The sequence below is a fragment of the Phoenix dactylifera genome, chromosome 4, assembly GCF_009389715.1.
Source record: "Phoenix dactylifera cultivar Barhee BC4 chromosome 4, palm_55x_up_171113_PBpolish2nd_filt_p, whole genome shotgun sequence".
In the NCBI taxonomy this organism is placed as follows: domain Eukaryota; kingdom Viridiplantae; phylum Streptophyta; class Magnoliopsida; order Arecales; family Arecaceae; genus Phoenix; species Phoenix dactylifera.
Window position 1 is genome coordinate 508,293 of NC_052395.1, and position 20,945 is coordinate 529,237.

At 39.6% G+C, this 20,945-nt stretch overlaps 2 protein-coding genes across 2 annotated transcripts; both read right to left on the reverse strand.

The window, feature by feature from the left end:
• Positions 1–912: 912 nt before the first annotated feature.
• LOC120110355 (B3 domain-containing protein LFL1-like) lies at positions 913–4,850 on the reverse strand. The gene is made up of 7 exons (XM_039125172.1): positions 4,442–4,850; positions 2,929–2,970; positions 2,747–2,833; positions 2,528–2,628; positions 1,722–1,768; positions 1,542–1,618; positions 913–1,416 (listed from the first exon to the last, which is right to left on the reverse strand). Exons 1-7 carry the CDS (start codon positions 4,643–4,645, stop codon positions 1,162–1,164), a joined length of 813 nt encoding a protein of 270 aa, XP_038981100.1. The 5' UTR covers positions 4,646–4,850; the 3' UTR covers positions 913–1,161.
• A 7,955-nt stretch (positions 4,851–12,805) lies between these two features.
• On the reverse strand, positions 12,806–20,342 carry LOC103695794 (beta-galactosidase 2). The gene is made up of 19 exons (XM_008777207.4): positions 19,925–20,342; positions 19,704–19,799; positions 19,483–19,595; positions 19,306–19,372; positions 19,093–19,185; positions 18,821–18,964; positions 18,486–18,574; positions 18,301–18,406; positions 18,117–18,204; positions 15,999–16,117; positions 15,751–15,915; positions 15,258–15,427; positions 15,071–15,180; positions 14,638–14,747; positions 14,439–14,549; positions 14,260–14,361; positions 13,941–14,146; positions 13,541–13,859; positions 12,806–13,456 (listed from the first exon to the last, which is right to left on the reverse strand). The coding sequence occupies exons 1-19, from the start codon at positions 20,105–20,107 to the stop codon at positions 13,349–13,351; spliced, it is 2,499 nt and encodes an 832-aa protein (XP_008775429.2). The 5' UTR covers positions 20,108–20,342; the 3' UTR covers positions 12,806–13,348.
• Positions 20,343–20,945: the final 603 nt, after the last annotated feature.

Genomic DNA, 20,945 nt, shown 5'->3' on the forward strand with positions numbered 1-20,945 from the left:
GATCATGACTTACGGTGTCTAAAATATATATAGATTAATAAATAAATAAATTTTAATGCTTGGATCATACCAAAACTTGATCTTGTATTGTTTTAGCTATCCGTTTTAGTTTCTATTTGATGCATAGATTAGAGACCACCCAAGCGCATAACTTTTGATTTTTGCACATTTCTAGTCGCATGGATAATGATCAATTATATGGAACTTTAATTCGGATATCAGATTATTAATTTTGGACTTGTAAGGAGTAGATACTCTATTCTCTCGAGAGATGCAAAGTCTATCTCTACAGAATTTCATACAAAAGTTGGACAAGCTAGCTGTAAATTTTGTAAATTATTATTAGTTTGAAAAAAAACAAATGCTTAGACAGGACACTAAGAATGGGCAAAATTTGTCTCCTAATGGGTCATGTTGATGACAAATTTAGAGAAGACAGAGAAACATATACACAAGAACATACTATCCACAAGAGCTGATAAGTTAGAAACCACTAAATGGGTTAGAACTTAGGCACTGATCCTCGTATATTTGATATTTAAAGCCATTGTAGAACCCAGTGGTCGTCAAGAAATGGGCCGACAACGGGCCTACAGTATATGGCTGAAACTCGGACAAACTAGGGCAGGCTGAGGGTAAACGTCAGCCCAATCTAACCCCTACCTTCCAACTTTATTCTAAGCCAACCCCAGTCTCAGGTTAGAGTTTCTCTAACCCAACACAATCCCAGCTCGTGTTAAACTAAACTCAAGTTAAGTAAGTTGGATTCGTTGGTTCGGGTCGGTTTGTATCATGTTAATTAGGTTAGGCTGAGTTGAGAAGATGTTTGAATCATTTTTGTTGAACTAACATTCATGGAATTGGAACCACAATTATTTACTGATTTTGATAGTACAGTTAATTATACATAATTCAACAGGTCTAAAAATATAGATTCATATAAGGACAACTTTAATTCAACCCTACTTGAGATCAGGTTCGATCTTCCAGCCCAAGGCCAATCTAAATGTATACAACCTCAACTCAATCCTATGCTACATATTGATAGACAAACCAAACTTATTCAGGATCCAACAACGTCTGTTTAGGAGTTATTGATCATGCACGGTAGTATGACATGTAAGTCACCAAGCACTATCAATTCCACACAACCTTCTGAATTTATTCAGCAACTGAATGGTTCTGCATCCTCTCTTCTGAGAAACCCATTGTGAAGTCTGCTGCAAAGGCATAGATCAGGTCATCCCCATATGTGTTGTTCATTCCATGAGAGATGCTCATACCATCTGGCAATGGGTAAAAGAGGTCAGAATATCTCGCACTAGCCACCACAATATCAGGCGCAATGGAATCAAAGATTCCATCATCTGCAAAGGCAGCAGGATGCTCTTTTACTGCCTTCTTTGCCCGAATGACCTAGATATCAATTCGTTGGCAACGAAAGAGACCGTGCGTTAATTCCTGTTATCCGCTAATAAGGATGATGCAGATCAAAATTCCAGGAAAATTAGCAAAAGTTAGGGTTTAATAAGGAGCGATACCAATCTATCTTTTTGGTCATCTTTGTATATCATGATAAGATCACCAATTTGGAGGCCATGAGTGCTAACAAAGTCCCCTGAGTTCAAAGAAAGCCAAGATGAAAAGTATATATAGCTGGCAGTGGATGACAGCAAAGAGTTTTCTATTATCAAGATTAAATAGCAAAGAGAGGAGCTTACCAGTGTTGTCAAGTATGTACATCCTGCTTTTATTGTTAGGCCAGTATCTATTACAGGAACATAAAAGAGTGAGATACTATTTTAGATGGTGCTAACATGTTAGAATATAAATAAACCCTATAAGAAATGAGAAGCCAACACCCTCTATGCATGTAGGAGGACACGATTAAGTCACCATAATTATGCATTCCTATAATTATGAAATCACTGTACTGACTTGTGAACTGTAATCACCTTAGCAGCCAACAAATCTTCTCTCATAAGAAATAAAAATTGAATTACTACTTTATTTTAATTTCTTCTATATGAAAATGTCCTAGTTGGATTCAAGTCGAATACGCCGACATAACAAAAATATACATCACTGCATACTTCCTAAGTCCTTGCAATTTCTCCTATATCCTTGCACACAGATGCGCAAGCACACAAACACATACGCATGCACACCACCAAGTGCAAATGCACAAGCATGAACATGCACAAGATCATGCATACTCCTCTTTTATCTGAGTTCCAATGTGTGAGAAGTGCAAGGTTAGATTCATATATCTGCAAATTTATATGTAGCTAGTTTCCAGAGCATGCATCACATTTGAGAGAGAGAGAGAGAGAGAGAGAGAGAGAGAGAGAGAGAGAGAGAGCATGGCAACCCTTATAACTGTGTTTCTGGAGGGAAATAATATACCGAATATCTTAACATATTAAAAAGGCTGATAAGAAAAGACTTCAAGCCCATACAAGCTGCTGAAATCTAAGCCTTCCATGTTATATATTAGACAGCGAGGCCTGAGCAGATTCAGTCAAACCTGTATTTGAACGTCCAGACCTGAAAGGTCTCCCAATCATCCATGTTGATTTCAACACCATCCCTAGCTGTAAGGACTGGAAGGTAAGCTTCTGCCTCTCTCTGAAAATAAGAATGCTCATTAAATAAAAGTGCATAATTTGTAACAATGATGTTTAAAAGTTCAGCAATTTAGGAACATCCACACCGGCATACATCAAAGTTGTGCATGAAGGCTGACCTTTGGAAGAACAATTCTTCCCAGGGAACTAGCATCGCTGTGGCTAAGCTCCTTTTGCAGGAGAAATCTCAAACCATCCATAGCTTGCTACAATAAAGATCAGCAAGAATCTCTCAGGTAAAAGATTGACAGGAATCACAAAATGAAGGTACTCTTTTTTTTCTGAAATATATTTAATTTACATCAGGGTCAAGGGCTGCTCCGTTCAAATCCAACATGGATGCCTGCAAGGTGGAGCAGCTGAATATATCAGACAGTGATTGGAGAAAGGGGCCCTATATCATGCTAGTTACAAAGTCAAGGAGCTTCAATCAAAAATACAAAATCATTGGAGCTGACTCCATGTATTATATTACTAGTTTTTTTAAATTCTGGAAGTTTTCTGGCTTCTTTTGTGATTTTTTTCCCCTTCTTTGCTTTCTTTCTGCCGGATTAGGATTTATTTCCCTTGCAATTCTCATTTTCAACCTCTACAATTCTACTATACTTGACCATATGATATAACAAGAGAGAAATATGACGTTTAGTTCACACTTTGGGGGAAAAAAATTTCAATCTGCTAAATAGTTGAGCAATCTTAATTTTTTTTATGGTCAGTCCTTTAACAATTGATTCATATAACCATGTAAAATCCTTGAATTATTGTTTAGGAATAAGTGCATACATACCTATATACATAATATTTACATATATACATATAACATACATATATATGTGCATGTACATATTGGTAAATTTTGTGACATCTCTCGAACTCTTATCATTTTTTGGGGGTGTTCTGAGGTTTTCTGATCTGTTCTTCCCTTTCGTGTGCTTTTCTATATTTTGTTGATTTTCTTTGGGTTTTATAGCAGCATAGAAGTTGTTGCCCATGTCAAGTTAATCTGCAACTCTAATTTCGCAACCATGCTATAACATGATGTGAAACAAGAACATGATGATGCACTCAATTCACTGCATTTGAAGATAAAATTAATTGTGAGCCATATGTTCGATTCCATAACGATCGATTCAAACTGTCATGTTATGCGAAAGACTTGGTCTGTCATTTTCAGAAAGCTCCTTCAATTGTTATAATCATCGAAACTAATAAATGCAAGCTCGATATGCTACCAAGATTATAGCATGAAACAAGAATGCGATAAAATGTTCGATCGATCCACCGAATCTAAGAGGCATCATTCTCTCACAATCTGCAAATAGAATTAAGCAATCATGACAAGAATCATGACATGCTACTTTAGCAGCCCTGTGGAGATGAATTCAATTTTACTCGAGTAGATCTTCCAATCTGGCACAACAGAACTGGAGCTGCAAATATATCGTGCTTATAAATGAGTCCACCATGACAGATGCCCCACAAATGGGAACCATGGAGGATCTCCTCTCCACTCTTAAGGAAAGAAAGCTTCAAGCTTTGAATCATGGAAGGAAAAAGGGAAACGAATCCACAAAAACAAATCTAGATGAACAGCAAGCAAGCAACTTTGAAACAGGCGGGGGGCATCCAAGGGAGACCAAATCGATCGGACGGTCCAGATCCAGGATCTAGATCCGAAGGAAAGACCATCCAACCGAGTGGCCCAGTTGTTCAGGGCCCATCAACTCGACGAGGAGGTAATGAACGAAACAGTCGAACAAATTAAGGCTGCAAACTTAGGAAGAATTCGACGTAGAAAACAGCAGCGTGCTTACACGAGCCCCAGGCTGAGGGGGGGTCTCGGGCGGCGGGGCAGCGACGGGATGGGCGTCTTCCGGGCGGCGCCTTGCGGTGGTCCTCCTCCTCCGGCTCGCCTGGAAGCCCGCGGCGCTCCGGAGGTCGGGCGCATCGGCGTGCGCGTCCTCCGCCTCCTTGTCCGAGGGATTGGCTGCCCTGGCGCCGTCGCGGGTTCCGACCATCGGCGTAATTAAGTGGATTCTAGGCTATGCTAGGCTTAGGGGCGGTGAGGGAGAGTGGAGAGGGATGGAATGGGGTTGGGGGTGGAGTAAATAAGGCGATGAGGGATGGTTCAGGGGAGTGTAGGTGGAGTCAGCGAGAGGAGGGGCTCCAGGTGTCGAAAGGGCTCTGATTTGGCTGTCCCGGGAATCGATGGCCTTTTTTACGACCCAGATGGATCTCCCGCTACCGCCCCGCCCCGTCTCCGCTGAGACGTGTATGGAGAGCGGACAAGCGAGATGGTTTCTAGTTCTCACCGCGGGGGAGCACGAGAGTGAGCGTTTCTTGGTTAATGACGAATGTGTCCCCTCCCGAGTGAGAGCGGAGGCAGTTTTGGAATCTGGGGCGCTGGGTTCCGCTCACCGCCCTGCTCCTCCTACTGGGGATCATGATAAAAATCTCAGAATTCATAAACGAGCTTGCTAGGTTGCCTTTTATTTTGAAATTTTATCATCTCAAGCTGCCAAGCAGCAATGTTCCAGTTACTACCCAGGCTGACCTAATCTGTTCATCTTATTCCAAGGCTTGTCTATCATCTTTCATTCCGGAAAATGCATGCTTTAGATAGAGTTTGTAAATGTTACCGCTAGGAATCGGTTAGGTGTTTAGACGTAGAATCGGCCGAAGATCATGATGTGCTTCCAATATGGCTGGATGGTGGTTGTTGTACTCGGATAGCGATAGTTCAAATATTGGTCACTTTCGAAATGATGCAAGAAAGAGATGATAGTGCTCAAACTTTTGCTCTGATACCGGATCTGATCTGAAACAATAAAAATGAAGAAGTGTTCTTATTGGAGAATGTCCGATAGAAACCTCCGATGCCTAATCAAACAGACTTTTAGAGAACAGTGGAGATGTTGTGAGAGCAATTGAGTAACTACATAAAAATATAAAGGGCTTGAGAGTACTTATCTGAAGGGTTTTTCGAGAATGATTTGTATAGGAGATGGTTGGTGTCTACTGTCGAGGGATTCGGGCTTGCTGATCAGTTGTCTTTGGTAGCCTATCACATATTCCGAAGGTTATCCACAGGCATTTCGTTCGCGCATCACAGTTTGCATATCTTGCCCATGCGGTTAAGAAAACTGCTCGTGATTATGGCCGAGGTGTCACCAATTAAGCAGAGAATTTAAAATTTGAAAAACTCTCCGCTTGCCTCTGAGATGGTCACATGGCGGATTTTGACTGGTTGATTGGAGGCTTCGTGGCGAGCTCTAATTAATTAGTCTGTAATGTTGGTTGTGGTCGGTTCCAAGACATATCTGTAAATATTATATGAGGCATGCATGTTACAAGCATATATATAGTAAAAACTCTTCATATAAATTAGATGAATGATAACTACCATAGGGAAAGCATGCATGTAAGAGCGTATAGTTTACATAGCATATAAACATTTTTTCCTTATTATAGATTTAGTGCAAATACATGTCATAATCTACAAACCAAATATTATTTGGTGATTCTTTGATCAAATTATGTTATGTTTCGAGCATTGTAATTGAGTAGAAATGTTCATATATCATGTATATATCAATATCTCCTCTGAGCTAGTGCTTTTGTACAGCACATGCTCCTCCAATAAATAGTGCAAGTGTAATGTTTATTCACTTCTATCACCTTAAAAAAAAAAAAAATCCTCGGTGGCAAGTCTAAAGTTTTCCACGTAGCTCAACTATATGTTAGCGACATAACCAAACTTTCAAAGTGTTGGCTAGTGCCTCTCCTCTATTTCTGATTGATCGAATGTGTCTTTTTTTTTTTAATTAGCGGTCATGAAAATTCTTCATTTTCATGGAAAAAAATATTCTCAATAAAAAGGTTGAATCTTGCAATCATGATTGTATATATGATTTCTCTGTGATATATATCCTGTGCAATCGTAATGATCGTGCGAAATATGGACAGTCCTGATTTCCAAACTCATCTATACATTCCATTCCAAACTAGAGAGGATCTGCTTTAATTTTCCTCTATTAGTATAGCGGTTCATTGAATGGAGAAACGAAACGTTCAAACCTTTAGTGGACCTCACACATGCACATGCACCTGTGTAGGGCACCGAAAGGGGGTGAGCATACCGCGAGTAATTGCACTACCTAAACTAAGAGGCGGAGGCTACGCAACCGGATGGGAAAGAAATACGGGTGGAAGCTAAAATGGACATTTCAGCAAGTCATCCTGTCGTTCGCTACCGCCTCTTTCCTTTCAAAAACTTCTTCGGCCTCGTTCAGACCATCGGCGGTCTTACGCCCATCTAAAATGCTTCGCGTGATCCCTGACAGATGGCCTCATCCGCGCCGTCCAATCTTTTTTTTTATATATACAATGCAACCAGAACCACCCGAGAAAAGAAGTTAATGCACATGTAAACCACAAGGCATTTCCAAAAATAACTCTTCTGAGTGATATGCAGCAAAGAACGCAATCCAGTCGGTAACTCTATTCGCTTTCTAGAAGATATAAGTAGCTCAGAAAGCGTGAAGCCTCCTCAAAATCCTGCAGATGTCCTAACACAACGGTGCTGATTGTCACTACTGTGCTAGCTCTGAATCCAGTTGATCACCATGACTGAATCACCTTCCAAGCAGATGTTGTTTGCGCCTAATGCACGCCTTGCGTGTGTGATGTCTGAGATTTGAAAAAGCACTATCTCGTTGAAAGATTATATACATCTGCTGTTTCTCAATGTATTTTTGAAGACAAAGACTCCATTTTTTTCTTTTTCCGGATGGTAAATATTTCTCAGAATATGGAGTGTGGATCAAACCCATGTTTGAATTGAAACTGAGATACTGATACAAGTTTTTCGCTTTTGAATCAGATAAATTTATATCTGAAAGAGGCTGATAATAAGTTCTTTCAAAATTGATTATTTATTTCTCTGTTAGAGGTGTAGCTCGCATCCACATCATCCAACCATTCGTCGTCTCCGTTGTTCCCTTGCGAGCCACAATACTGTGCCAAACTGCCAATGCTCGCACCGACAATCAGCTGCTGCTCCCGCAACTCCAAACACCAGATTTCCATAATGTTGTCATTATTTCCTTATAACATACACGTTTTGAATTATTTAACATTAAAATTTTGATTGTTATAAAACTACTGCAGTACAGTATTATAATGAACAATAATAATGATTAATAATCATATTATTATCCAAATCGCTGTTTATTTAATAAATATTTTCCAAACAATACAGTTCTTTTATGGACATGATGAAAATTAGTTTTTGAAATATGCATATTATCTAAAGATAATGAAGATTTTAAATAATAGTTATTATTTTATTTTATATAACGGCTATTATAACGAGATGATGGTCGCCTAACTGTCGGTGTTTAAATGCATGTAATGAACCCCTCCGAACCGTTATAACAACGGTGTTGTAAAACACGCTGTTAGGTCTCCACAACTGTAGTCGAGCGGTTACGTGGCAGGCTATCAAGCAACGTGTGAGGTGTTTTGGTTGGAGACAAATTGAGATCCGATGACGGATTCATGACGGACGGCAGTAGAAAATGGATACGGACGTTCAACACCTGAACGTAATAGCCTACCCCTGCATAGTAGCCTTCACTGGGCCTCCGCCCCACTAGAAAAATGTTCAATGCAGGTAAACTCTGTTTTACTCATACCCTCTCCATTCGAAGATGAGTACGTCACATCTAGCACCACCTTGGTACAAATGGAAGGAAAGCATAACCGCCAACAAGCCATTCGAACATGGGGCATCCGGTCTCCTAATTTAATCGATGCCTACGTGTTTCGAACTCGAACAATTTGGACAGAATTATCGCTCTCTTACCATCAGGCTACCGCCTTGGTGGCGCATTTATCTTTTCGTCCGAACATATTTCCGTTGCCGATACGTTTTCTGATTCCAAAAACATGTGTCGGAGTATCGTAACAGTCGGTATCGACTTGGGGGATCTCCCTCGAGATCCATTCAGCACAGACGAGCGTCACGGGCTCCCTTCAGCATTTTGGAAGAAGCTCAACACAAGATTTTGTATGCACTGGACTTTCATGTATCTCACTACAGACAAATTATATTCTACATTGCATGCATCATACGGCCGTATACACCATAAATCACGAGTGCTCGTCTCTGTGGGCTTCGTTCATCAAAGGCTCATTCTGGTGCACCCCTGAAGAAAAAAGAGAGAGCGGTAAACATATATTTGACCTAATTAAATTTTAAACCATAGTGTCGCTATCTATGTTTTGGTTCCACGTATCACAAATATTACGTAGCTTTGCCAGGTTAGGGTTTTGGTAGGACTGCTATGTAAGGGTGGCAATGAATTGTGAGGGCATCAAGGCATGTGTAACGTGATATGGTAGAGGTTGGTTGTTATGAGCAATACTTTGTAATAAATCAAACCTGGCAATTGGCACTTGGCCTGCTTGAGCTGTAAATAATAGGTTCGGCACATATGCGTCGTGGATCTAAAGGTCGGAAGTTTATGGTGGCTTCTCATGCATAAATTGAGCAACATTTGTGATGCAGGGAAGCGGGTCAAAGCGAGCACGTTGCCTTCGATGAAGGATGGAAGAGGAAAAGCAAGCATGTTGCTCTCTTGCGATCACACCAATAGAGAACTTGAGGAACAATTTTATTACTCAAAACTTCAATGATTCCAATACAAGGAAGTGGAGCCTTTATATAATAAGGGCGAGCTACACATAAGAGACAAGAAAAATAAAACAAAATTTAGGATAATAATTCTAAAAATGCTGAAAAGATTCGATGGGTTGGCTGAAGCAAAAATCTTAGAACAATAATTCTAAAAAAATGCTGAAAAGATTCGATGGGTTGGCTGAAGCAAAACTCTTAGGACAATAATTCTAAAAAAATGCTGAAAAGATTCGATGGGTTGGCGGAAACAAAATATTAGGACAATAATTCAAAAAAAATACTGAAAAGATTCAATGGGTTGGTTTGCCTTTTCTTTTTCTTCTTAAGTTGGATCCTCTAAGCTAGGTGCAGCTGAGATCGTGGGTAAGAGATTTGGAGTGGATGTCTTGGTTGGCTTTTCCTTCTTTTGCTGAATTTTCCAAACTAGATGCGGCTGAGATCACGAGTAGAAAATTTGGAGTGGATGTCTTAGTTGGCATTTTCTTCTTTGGCTAGATTCTTCAAACTAGATGCAGCTGAGATTGCGGATAGGAGATTTAGAGTAGACGTCTGCGTTAATTTGTCCTTTGCTTTGCCAATGTGCAGTTGAAGTGGATTTCACTTTGGATATCTATCAATATGGGTGGCAATGGATTGGATTAGATTCATGCTTGAGGTGTGTGCATGTGATCAGGCCTGTGCTAAAGGGTTCTAATTGTGACCATGCCAGGTCAAACCTAATGGCTTGCACTTGATCCTCTTAAGCTATAAACTGTAACATTTGGCGAGGTGTATGTATGTACATGATTCGACAAGGTGTCGAAAATTAAGGGTGGTCATTTGTATGCATCTATGTGCAACATCTGTCCCCCACTTCATGGATGGATTACACATTCATGGTTTGTCTATGTGGCACGTGTGATCCGACAGGCCAGACAATTATGCTCAGCTTGCTTAGTTGACCAGCATCAGCTGGCACGTTAGAAGTATCAGTTTGCACTTAACTTGCTTAATTGAAATAATTTTCTAGTTATCCCAAGTCACTCTTTAATTCTAGTCAATTATACTCACTAAGTTACTTGGATGTCTTTTATCACCCTTAGGTACATAAAATGCCGAAAAGTACATAAAATCTTAATGCATAAAAACTAGCGGTGCGCAAAAAATTTAATTTGGCATGGGATCTGATCCCACCTCGATTCAAGTTGGACATCTTTGGCCGTGGGAGGAAGCCAATTGGAATTTTGGGAGATACGTAGGCAATGACAATGAAAATTACATCGTCCAATCTTGTTTAACTGCTTAAAAATAGTATAAAATTAGTTATTCTTGTTTCTTGAAAATTATTAAGTGTGAGTGTGAGGATCGTGCGGGCCAATATTTAGTCCCACATCGGTTATTCGCTAGATAGATCTTTGGTACTTATGCAAGATTAAAAAATCTAAATAATACCTTCCAGCTAGCTTTTTTAGGTAAGATCTTGAGTTGTTACAAATGATATCAGGACAAATCCGGCTTATAACCCATGTGGACTAAAAGATACTGCAGCACGAATCTATTGGAGCTGACTACGGGCCGATTATAGTGTTTGTAATTAGATTTGAATGGAATTGAACTCTTAGCCTGACAAGGACGTCAGGACTTGAACGGAGAAAGTATATAAGGACCGTACGGGTTTTGTTTAGTCCCACATTGGTTATTTGCTGGGTAGATCTTGGGTACTTATATAAAATCAAAGGACCCAAATAATACCTTTCGATTAGCCATTTTGAGTGAGATCCTGGGTTGTTACAATGAGTATCTTAATTGGTTGTATTTCGTTTTATTCGTAGGCCCTGCAGCAATTTATTGAACCAATGCTGAGAAGTGGGCTTATGGATTGTGTGGCTCATGTCAATCCTTAACATGGGTCAAGTTGGGCCCAATTAAGAGGTTTAGTTTGTTCAGCTGGGCATTCTTGTATCCATCCCGTTAGAGTTTACTTTTTTTTTTAATATGAAAAAGAGAAATCAATATACTATTAGGTGGACCAATAAAGTAAGTTGCTTCAAGAAGAAGTTTGGGAACCTGGCTATTAGTGCAAATATGCAGAGGTAGGATGGCACAGAGATGGACAGTTCCGGGGGACCATTGGTACCTTTTGATGGCCTATCATTAAGTTAGGTGCATCATTTGTAGTGAGAGGCTCATATAACTTCATGACGCATACCAGTGTAAGTTCGAATGGGACAAGCACAAAGCCTCTCTAATCCTAATGGGAGCACGAGATCGCTACACCAATAGTCTTCGTTTGGTGGTTGAGATATCCGCAAAAGAGAGAGCACCCAGGAGACTAGTAGAAGAGGTGGAGCCCAATTCCTCCACAAGCTTCTAATTGTTTTCCACAGCACTGATGTTAGTTAAAGAGGGTATTGAGAAACAGCTACGCATTTTACTTTTCCTTCTAAACCGATTAGTTAAAGAGGGTGACCAAGTGTTCCAATTTTTAATAAGTATACTTATTTTCATATTTCTTTCTTTTTGAAGTACTTAGTTTTTGATAGATGTTCCATTAAAATGTATTTGTCTGTAGGAATATGAATATCCAAGTTGCTTGTTTCCTGGAAACTAAAAAGCCATACCTACAAGCACTGTTGTCATTCTATTGCTTAATTTAGCTTGGTCCAAATGATCGATGCTTATTATATCTGCCCATATAGCTCGCCCGTAGCCTAGACTTTATCAGTTTGATGTTATAATTCTATATATGCTGCATTTATTTGTGCTATATAATAACGACCTGCAATATATAGGTAAGCATTCTCATAATAGATGGTTGAAAAAAAATGAGTGATGTGACATGTTCGAAATATGAAAACAAACTCTGTACATACTGCGTACGTCTAGTGTTCTATAACATCCTTTTACAATAGAGAGTTGATAAGTTAATTGGCTACTTTTACAGCCTCACAAAATTATTTTTCCAGTTGATAGGGAGACTTGGGATATCAACTTGGACTTTAGCCACCTAACTCAAAACTTCAGCTAAGTTGCTGAGTTCCACTGGTTCTCAAAAGGCTAAATGATCTGCATGTAAGACGGCCACAGCATTGAAACCGGATATCATATTGTTTTCGTAATGCAATAATTTGATAACTCATTTAACTGAAATATCTACTTCATAGCTATAAAGCAAACTCCAAATGGTTCATAAAATGGCTATTTCACAGCATGGCTCATAGTGCAATAAATCGATCCAGCCTGTAACTGTTTCAACTGCCACTACACAATTTGGTTACTATCAGTAGGCATGCGGCCTTATCAAATAAATTATAAAAAAACACTGCATAGTCATACGTACATGCGCAAAGCATTTATTTTGTGGTTCAAACATAGATTGGATCGATTTTCACAATTTCACTGGAACATTGCCTTTGGATGTCTGAAATCACCAAACCAAGAATAATGGAGTTAAACATTTAACGATCTGTGAGATTAAAAGCACAGACCTCCAGAAATATGCAGCAGGAACCAGTTCAAACTTTAGATTCTGATCCAACCTGTTTATTAAATAACCGGATTTCAAGTTGAAGCAGTATGATTTTTGTTTCATACAAGGACAAATAAAGAAATAGGTACCAGTCCAAATTTCATCCACTAATTGCTTTAAAAAAAAAAAAAAACAGAACTCCCCGCAAATCATGGTTTGGACTTGGCCCCTCAAGCTTTTTAGCCACCTGGAGTTTTGCAGGACTCTAATATATGCCGAGCCTCATGTGCACTCTATCCTGAAAAACCACCAATCTTCTCCATATGGTTGACAAAAGCAGCTAATCTAATGTCCACAAATAGTTTCTCCAATCTTCAGTAACCAGTATCCTTCTGACCATCAGCATGTCGCAGTTTCTGCAACTTCACCAGTCTTGGCCAAAAGTGAAAGATTCTAGATCTCAACTGTGTTTGGTTATGATGGAAACTAAAAATCTGTAATCAATGGTGTATATATAGGAAATCAGAATGTAATCTAATCTTCTTTCTTTAATTAATAGATGTTCTTGGTCTGTTATCCACAGAGAGCCTCGACTGCGATCCTCTTCATAGTTCCGGGGCAGGGGTCGCCTCCAAAAACCTCAGGAACTATGGTGACTGAGCACTTTTCCTGGCCAACACACTTGTGCAATACACTCCAGATTTAGATTTTCAAGATTACCGGAAAAACAAATGTTTAAATCGCTGAATGATGGCGGCGATTTACCTTCTCGAAAGCATCATACGATTCATGGGCATGGCAGCTTCCCTCTGAGAAGCTTCCGCAGACTCCTTGTGGAGTACCAAAGCTAGCAAACTTTATCTTTGTTACCTTCCGACCAGGATCACAAGATAGATGGACTTTTGATCTTTCGTAGTCTTTGGTACGCCAATTCTTCATTGCCGGCTGCCACTCAGAAATGTCAGCACAAACACTTCCTATGGTTCTCTTCACCATGGAAATACCTTTAGGGTCACCACCCCACTCTTCAAATAACACCAATAGGTTTCCAGTCGGATTCAGCCAGGACCGAGGAACATGATACCTGAAATTTATGACAGGTCATAGTTGAAGAAATTAACATCACAGCTGCACCATCTAATTGTTATTAGTAGAAAGGACGTACCATTTTTGAGAGGACTCTCCACAGTTTGTCTGGCATTTTTTCTCATCATACTCCCCACGGTAATCACAATTGCTGCAAGTGCCATAAGCTTTGTAACCAGGCCAGTACCGACCAATGCTTTGTCCATTAATCCATACTTGACCTTTACCCATACTGCTCATATCTAAAGCCAATGGCTCATTTCCTTCTGGTGCATTGAAGAAAGCCTGAAGAAAACCCACTAAGAGATGTAAGATTGTTCCGCTGCTAGCAGGAAGGAGGCTGATTACAGCTTTACACTAAACAATGAAAAGAGATGAATTATGTTTATAATCCACACCTTGTACCATGTTAGTGGATGATTTTGAGATGCCTCATCCCACTCAATGAAGGAACTTCCAGCAAGTGAATAAAGACTCAGAGTTTCACCTTTCAAACCAATCTGAATGATAACACCAAAATTACCAAGCTGCAATATAATACAGTACTGAAGAAAGAAGTTAAGCTAAGCTGACCAACCTGGTAAGTCCATTTCTGCCATGTAAGGTCCCTTGTTCCCTCATTAAGACCATTTAATGTCACTGGACCAAGAACACCAGCATTCCAAGTCTCAAAATGCTCTCCCACATTCTATAATGCATTCGAAAGGTAAATGCATCTTAGCTCTCCTGAAATTATGGTGTCTTAGATCATGCTTGAGAGGTTAAAACGAACTTACTGGGAGTCCAACAGATACACTTAAAATGGAAATTGTGTTGCTGCCTTGCCACAGCTTCACATTTCCTGTATATGTCAATCTTGGGTCCTCTACACTACCATATGCCGTCCCTGCTAAACAAGAAACAAGCCCTTGGTAACAGTGAATAAACTGAAAATGCTTTTAACAGCAGGATTCTCCTAACTGATTATGGTTTTTAACTTGACACAGGATCCTCTGCGGTGCAAACAGTGCACCGCAGAGTCCGGTGCAGTGCTTGATGGCCGCCATTAGGAGATGGACGACCGCCAAACAAGGTGCGCCATGTATGATACCTAATGGTGTCTTGTTTGATGGCCGTCCATTTCCTGATAGCAGCTATCAAGCGCTGCACTAGACTCTGTGGTGCAAACTGTGCACCGTAGATGATCCATGCTCTTTTAATTTTCCTAACCTGTCAGTTGTCCATTGATAAAAACAAGCAAAGAGTGACCGGCTGACATCACTGTGAGGACAGGATATTTTCCATTCTTCAGAAATTGTTCATCCTGACCTATGTCAACACTGAAGAGAGAAATTTCAATGGAATGACAACTTAATAATGAATCACAAAACATGGCTGTCATAGATTAGCTACTTACTATGTTGTGTACCAGAGGTAGTCTGAATTATCTCTTGTCACGTTAACCTGCTCCAACAACCCAACAGTGGTGAATGATTTATCATCGTAGGAGCTCGTCTCTTCATTGTATGACTGGAATGAAAACCCTCCGACCCATTCCATGTTCATCAGCGAGGTCTGAAATCCTACCTGTTTATGAGCATCAAATTATGTAAACGACATTCCCAAATCCCGATAATCAGATAGATATAGCAAATGCAACAAAAGTTAAACAGAACTTACAGAAACAACATGACCATTATTTTAGAAAAGGAAGATGATATGAAAAATCCAGGAAAAAAACTAGTTGATGATGACAGAAAGAGGGCAGCGAAAAAGTCAAGAAGCACTATTAGAACATAATAATCACAAGATTCATTACAAAAGAATGACTAATTTTGAGTTTTGACAACCAGAAATGTTAATGTGCAATGTGTAACATCGGAACATGGTTGAGCTGAAGTCTTTCTCACCATTGCGGTGTTGAAAACCGTTGTTTTGCAGTCAGGAAGAATGCTTATGGACCAAGGAGGGAGATCATCGTGCATTCCATTGAAAGATACTTTTGCGTAAGACCCTGAGTCAAAGTTAGCAAGGAAAGCAGCACAATCTCCTGACTGTGACCTGTAAACATATGCCTGGACAGAAAATGACAGTCATTAGTTCCATACCACTCCAAGGAAATCTAGTGCAGAAAGGAAAAGCTTGGGAGAGTCGAAACCTGTTGAGCACTTCCTAGTGACGTCACCACAGGATCACCGGACACCAAAGCTGGTTCGCACAACTTGATTGCTCTGTGCAGGTCCCTCAAATGGCCCCAATTTGGTTGTCTTAGTAGACCTAGGAAAAAAAAGAAAAGGAAAAGAACTAAAGTTTAGTATGGTGTCAAATGGAACTCTTGAAGGATTTAATACATCAACAAATCATTACCTTCAAATGCTTACATGCGGGGATATATTGAAATTTAATGATCACTTTGAAAAATAGCTTTGTTGGGCAAACAAGCTAGAGGAGATTTTCTAGATAGTGTCGATACGTACACAGCCATGCGTATGGCGATAAGCACACAATAAACAACACACTTGAATAGAAGTTGACAAGAATGATACCCACACGATACATGGTTTTTCTAAGATTTTCCTTCTAACAAGTTTCCTCTCTCCTATCCATTTAATAGATATAGAGATAGGGATTCAATCTTATTTCTATCTTTTTTCTCCATTTTTTCTGCATATGTGGAATTAGTTGATGGCTTTTTATAATAACTCTAAATTCGTATTTTTTTTTTGTTCGTGGCATCTAAACAGCCAACATTTTTTTCCCAAAATAACCTAAATACAAATTTTCCAAAAATAATTAAGAAGAGTCCCACAAAATTAATTTTGATTTTTTTATCTCAAGATCTTGTGCATGGAAGGAAATATTCGTGAAAGGTTTCTGAAATTTAATTCTTTTATGCATGGACTCTAAATGATCAATAATTTTTTCCAAAATAATTAAAAAGAGTGCCCCTCAAATTCGAATTAATTTCAAATATTTCAAAAAAATTTTCTTCTGTGCACATGGAATTAATTAACGGCTTTTTAAAATAACTCTATTTTGAAATTAAATTACTTCGTGCATGCTTGCGATTTTTCTTTTGTGTGTAAGTATGGAAAAAAGTCCTCTCCTTTTTGCATGCAGAAGTTTTTTTGAGCGAAAACTTTTTGTGCATAGTAATCACCGAAAAACTTAACCTAATTTTCTTTTTTTTTATGCATGCGTGGATTTCTTCTATGACAACTTAATTAAGTTTCTTTTTTTCTGCCACTTAAAACCCAAATTTAGTACGATTTGAATTTCCTTGCATGAGGTTTTTATGCACGCGTGCATTTTTTGTGCGTAAATAAGTATAAAATTCCTTTCCTTTTTTGCGATTTTTTTTATGAGTGGAACATTTTTTTGTACATATGAACCGCAAAAACTAAAACTAATTTTTCCTTTTTATGCATACATGGATTTTTTTTGTAAATATTTAATTAATTCTTTATTTACTACTAAAAATCTAATTTTAGTACAATTGAATTTTCTGCATGCCATTTTTGTGCATGTGTGCATTTTTTTTCCTTTGTACATAAATATGTGCAAAATTCCTTTCCATTTTTGTGCGTGCACACAATTTTTTGTTGAGTGGAATTATTTTGTGTACCAATCACTACGAAACTAAATTTCCTTTTTTTTGTAAATATGTGGATTATTTTATTTGAATCTAATTTGATTATTTTTTTTGCACCATTGAAAACCTAATTTTAGTATGATTGAATTTTCTTGCATGCAATTTTTTGTGCATGCATGTGAAATTTTTTTATGTGTGCATCTGAATTTTTTTATAAGTACATGCGTGAATTATTTTTGTGTGAGTGAAACTTTTTTGTGCGTATGAATCATAAAAAGAGCTAAAACTATTTTTTTTTTGTGCATATGATTTTAACATAAATGAATGTACATCGATTTTAACAATCGATTTTGACATAAATTCCTTTTTTGGGCATATGTTTTAACATAAATAAAGATGCACGCGAACCTACCATACATGTATCCATTTTAACATAAATTCTTTTTCAACATGACCTCCAAAACTGTCTCGATTGTTCTACAAATTTCTTTCTGATTTTACTGAATTTTGGAGATGGTCTTTATTAGAGAAGTTCCATCCTATTTGTGTTTTCAGAAACAAAAATATACTTCTATATGGTCATAAAATCTAGGAAGTAATGATTCAGTATTATAAATTAAGATACCAACAGGAACAAGGAAACTAGCACCGCATATCTGGGATAGAAGAGCAAGTTCTGCCTACCATATTCGTCGATTGGAGCACCGTAGTCATAGCTAGTTGCAATGAAGGGGCCACCGGCTGTCCGGCCAAAGTTTGTTCCTCCATGGTACTAGATGCGACATCAAAAAACAAAAACAAAAAAAGATATATATAACCCAATTACTTCTGAGACAAGTAGTAGAAATGACATGGTAAGGCTACTTACCATATAGTAGTTAACAAAAGATCCTCCTTTTTGTATAAATCTCGCAACAGCAAAGGCCAGATCCTGAACAGGTCGGTGAGGGACTGGACCCCCAAACGCTGTGTACCTGCAACAACACAAACAAATAAAGATTGCGAGCACTCGGATAACAGAAGCTGAATTCATAAGCAACGGCAAGCAATTACCAAGCAGTCCAAGCTTCGGTCCACATGGTGGGTTTGTATTGCTGGTTTGGTGAGAAATAATCACAGTAGAATCCATTGCAGGTGTTTATCTGTTATGTCAGGTTCCAGCATAAGAATTTAGAAAAAAAAAATATTGGAGAAAGATTCAAGCACTTATCTTATGAATGCCTTGCATCGACATCAAAAGGTTCAAGAAAATATCATCACAAACCAGAGGAAGGGATGGTTAAATGATAGGATGATGGATAGAATAGTGGCTAAACGATTTTAAAGAAGGAAGCTTGACGGCATGTAAAGTGGGGCCTCGATGAGAGAGAAGGAAGGAGTACACTTACAACTGGATCAGGGGCGTCGTCTTGTTTGCACATGACCCAGGGGACCCCTGTGTCGAGGCCAACCGCCATTTTAGCAGCCCAAGCCGCATAGGCCTTCGCGGGCTCTCCCTGATCATACTCTAATGGCCCAAACTCATTCTCGATCTGCACAATCGAGGAAAAAGGAAAGAAGAACAGGGAGATGCCAATGGAGTTGCATAAGATTTCTTCTTCCCACAGCGAAATGGATCCGAAAACAAGCAATCCCAGCAGAGAAAAGGAGCGGAGATAACCTGAGAAAGGATGATAGGACCACCCTGCCACTCGAAGAGCGCTTCCGACTTCATCATGCTCACGATCTTTTCCGTGAAGTTCGCCATCGCAGCCTTTCGGGAATTCATGAAGTGATTTGAGATCGAGCAGCCAATTGGGTGGTGATTGAGGCAAACAAATATGTTTTTTTAATATATATATATAAAAAAATATATTCTTGCAAAGATTCCTACCTTGAAAGGTTCATTATCTGTTCTAAATCTGATTCCGGGAACATATTTTAGCCAAACAGGGAAACCCCTGTACAACAAACAGAAGAGATAGATTATATAAACTGCATTTGAGGAGTATTATAGCCTTTATTTTCGAGGAAACGGAGAAGAATTTGGTTGAGAAAACTAAAACTTTACCCAAAATTCCATTCGGCGCAAACATAGGGGCCAATGCGGAGATGAACAAAGAGTCCAGCCTGGTGTACCAGCTTGATGAAGTGAACCAGGTCATACCTCCCTTCGAAATAATACTGTCAAAGTTAACCAAGAAGAAGCAATTGAGGAACAATTAGCAAGAATCCCGCAGAATAGGATTGAAAGAAGAGGAAAAAAGAAGAAAGATTCTTAAGCTTTCCCACCTCTCCAGGAGAAGGCTCGTGCCCATTCCAAAACACATAGGTCTGGATGACGTCCAAGCCCCCATCTTTCGCCTTCTGGATGAGATCCGGCCACATCTGGAAGACAAGAAGAAAGAGAACAAGAAAAGAGAGCAGAAATCGCTCAGAGGGAGTCCGGAACATGGGAACCCAAGAAGCCACATTTCTTGGAGGAGAGCTAGAAGAGAAGAGGGGGGCCGGACCTCGGGAGTGCTCCTCGGGTAGTGGATGGAGCCAGATATGAGGATCCTCCGCTGCCCGTTCACGATGACGGCCTTGTGGTCGTAGGACACGGCGGCGGAGGCCGGCGACAGAAGCACCGCCACCGCCAGTAGGATCAGCGCCGGGAGCCCGCCGGCGGCGGGAAACACTGCCCTCGAGCCCATAAAAGGTGGCGCCTTTTTCACCTCCCCTGCTCTGCTCTCCCTCCTTTTTCGTCTACGGTATAAACGTTTTCTTATCTTAAAAGGAATGGGAGGAGAGAGAGTGGGGAAGTGGAAAGAGAAAGAAGTAAAGAAGAGAGGAGGAACACAGCTAAGCTCTGCGTTGCCTCTACTCTCTCTCTCTCTCTCTCTCTATTATTTTCCTCTGCTTTTGTCTTTTCTCTACTTTCCTTCCCCTCTTCTTCTTGCTGGTTTTTATTTAATATATATATTTTCTCTCTCCTCTTTCGAGGAGGGGGGGGGGGGAGAGAGAGAGAGAGAGAGAGAGAGAGAGAGAGATGGAGAAGGGTTGGAACACGAAGAGGAATGGTAGGAAAAGGGTGAAAGAGGTGAGAGGATGGGCGCAGAAAGTAGGGGCTGGGCTGGGCTGGGCTGGATTGGAAGGAGGGGAGGACTATTTATACATGCGAGGAATGGGAACGCGGATTCGGGCATTGGGGCCCACAAATGGGGATTCGGGGCATTGGGGCCCACATATCTGTGGGCCGATCGCCACCCTAGCGTGACGTGGGATCCTCGTCTACCAACTCAAGTATCTAATACCTACTCCGTGTGACTAAAATAGAGACTTACCTCTTCTCGTGTGCTTGATATTATGGATGATAAGAAGATATCTTTACAATCAATGCAGAAATTAATGATATATGTTATCAATAAACATATTTGCTTAAGGATTAAGGCTCATTTAGATGGTAGGGAACCTGGCAAGGGAAAATGAATCCCATGTCAAATTACCATATTTGGTATAATGGATGAGAGATGATAAGGGTTATCGAGTAGA

Bases quoted from the DNA above. Each gene is read 5' to 3' on its own strand.
- LOC120110355 (XM_039125172.1), bottom strand. From the start codon at position 4,645: ATGGTCGGAACCCGCGACGGCGCCAGGGCAGCCAATCCCTCGGACAAG. The intron at 2,834-2,928 runs GTAAATTAAATA...TCTTTATTGTAG, and splicing joins GAGCAGCCCTTGACCCTGAT to CAAGCTATGGATGGTTTGAG. The intron at 1,619-1,721 runs GTAAGCTCCTCT...CTTTGAACTCAG, and splicing joins GTACATACTTGACAACACTG to GGGACTTTGTTAGCACTCAT.
- LOC103695794 (XM_008777207.4), bottom strand. From the start codon at position 20,107: ATGGGCTCGAGGGCAGTGTTTCCCGCCGCCGGCGGGCTCCCGGCGCTG. The intron at 18,965-19,092 runs GTTATCTCCGCT...TCGATTGTGCAG, and splicing joins GTCCTATCATCCTTTCTCAG to ATCGAGAATGAGTTTGGGCC. The intron at 18,205-18,300 runs GTAAGTAGCCTT...TGTCGCATCTAG, and splicing joins CTTTTGTTAACTACTATATG to TACCATGGAGGAACAAACTT.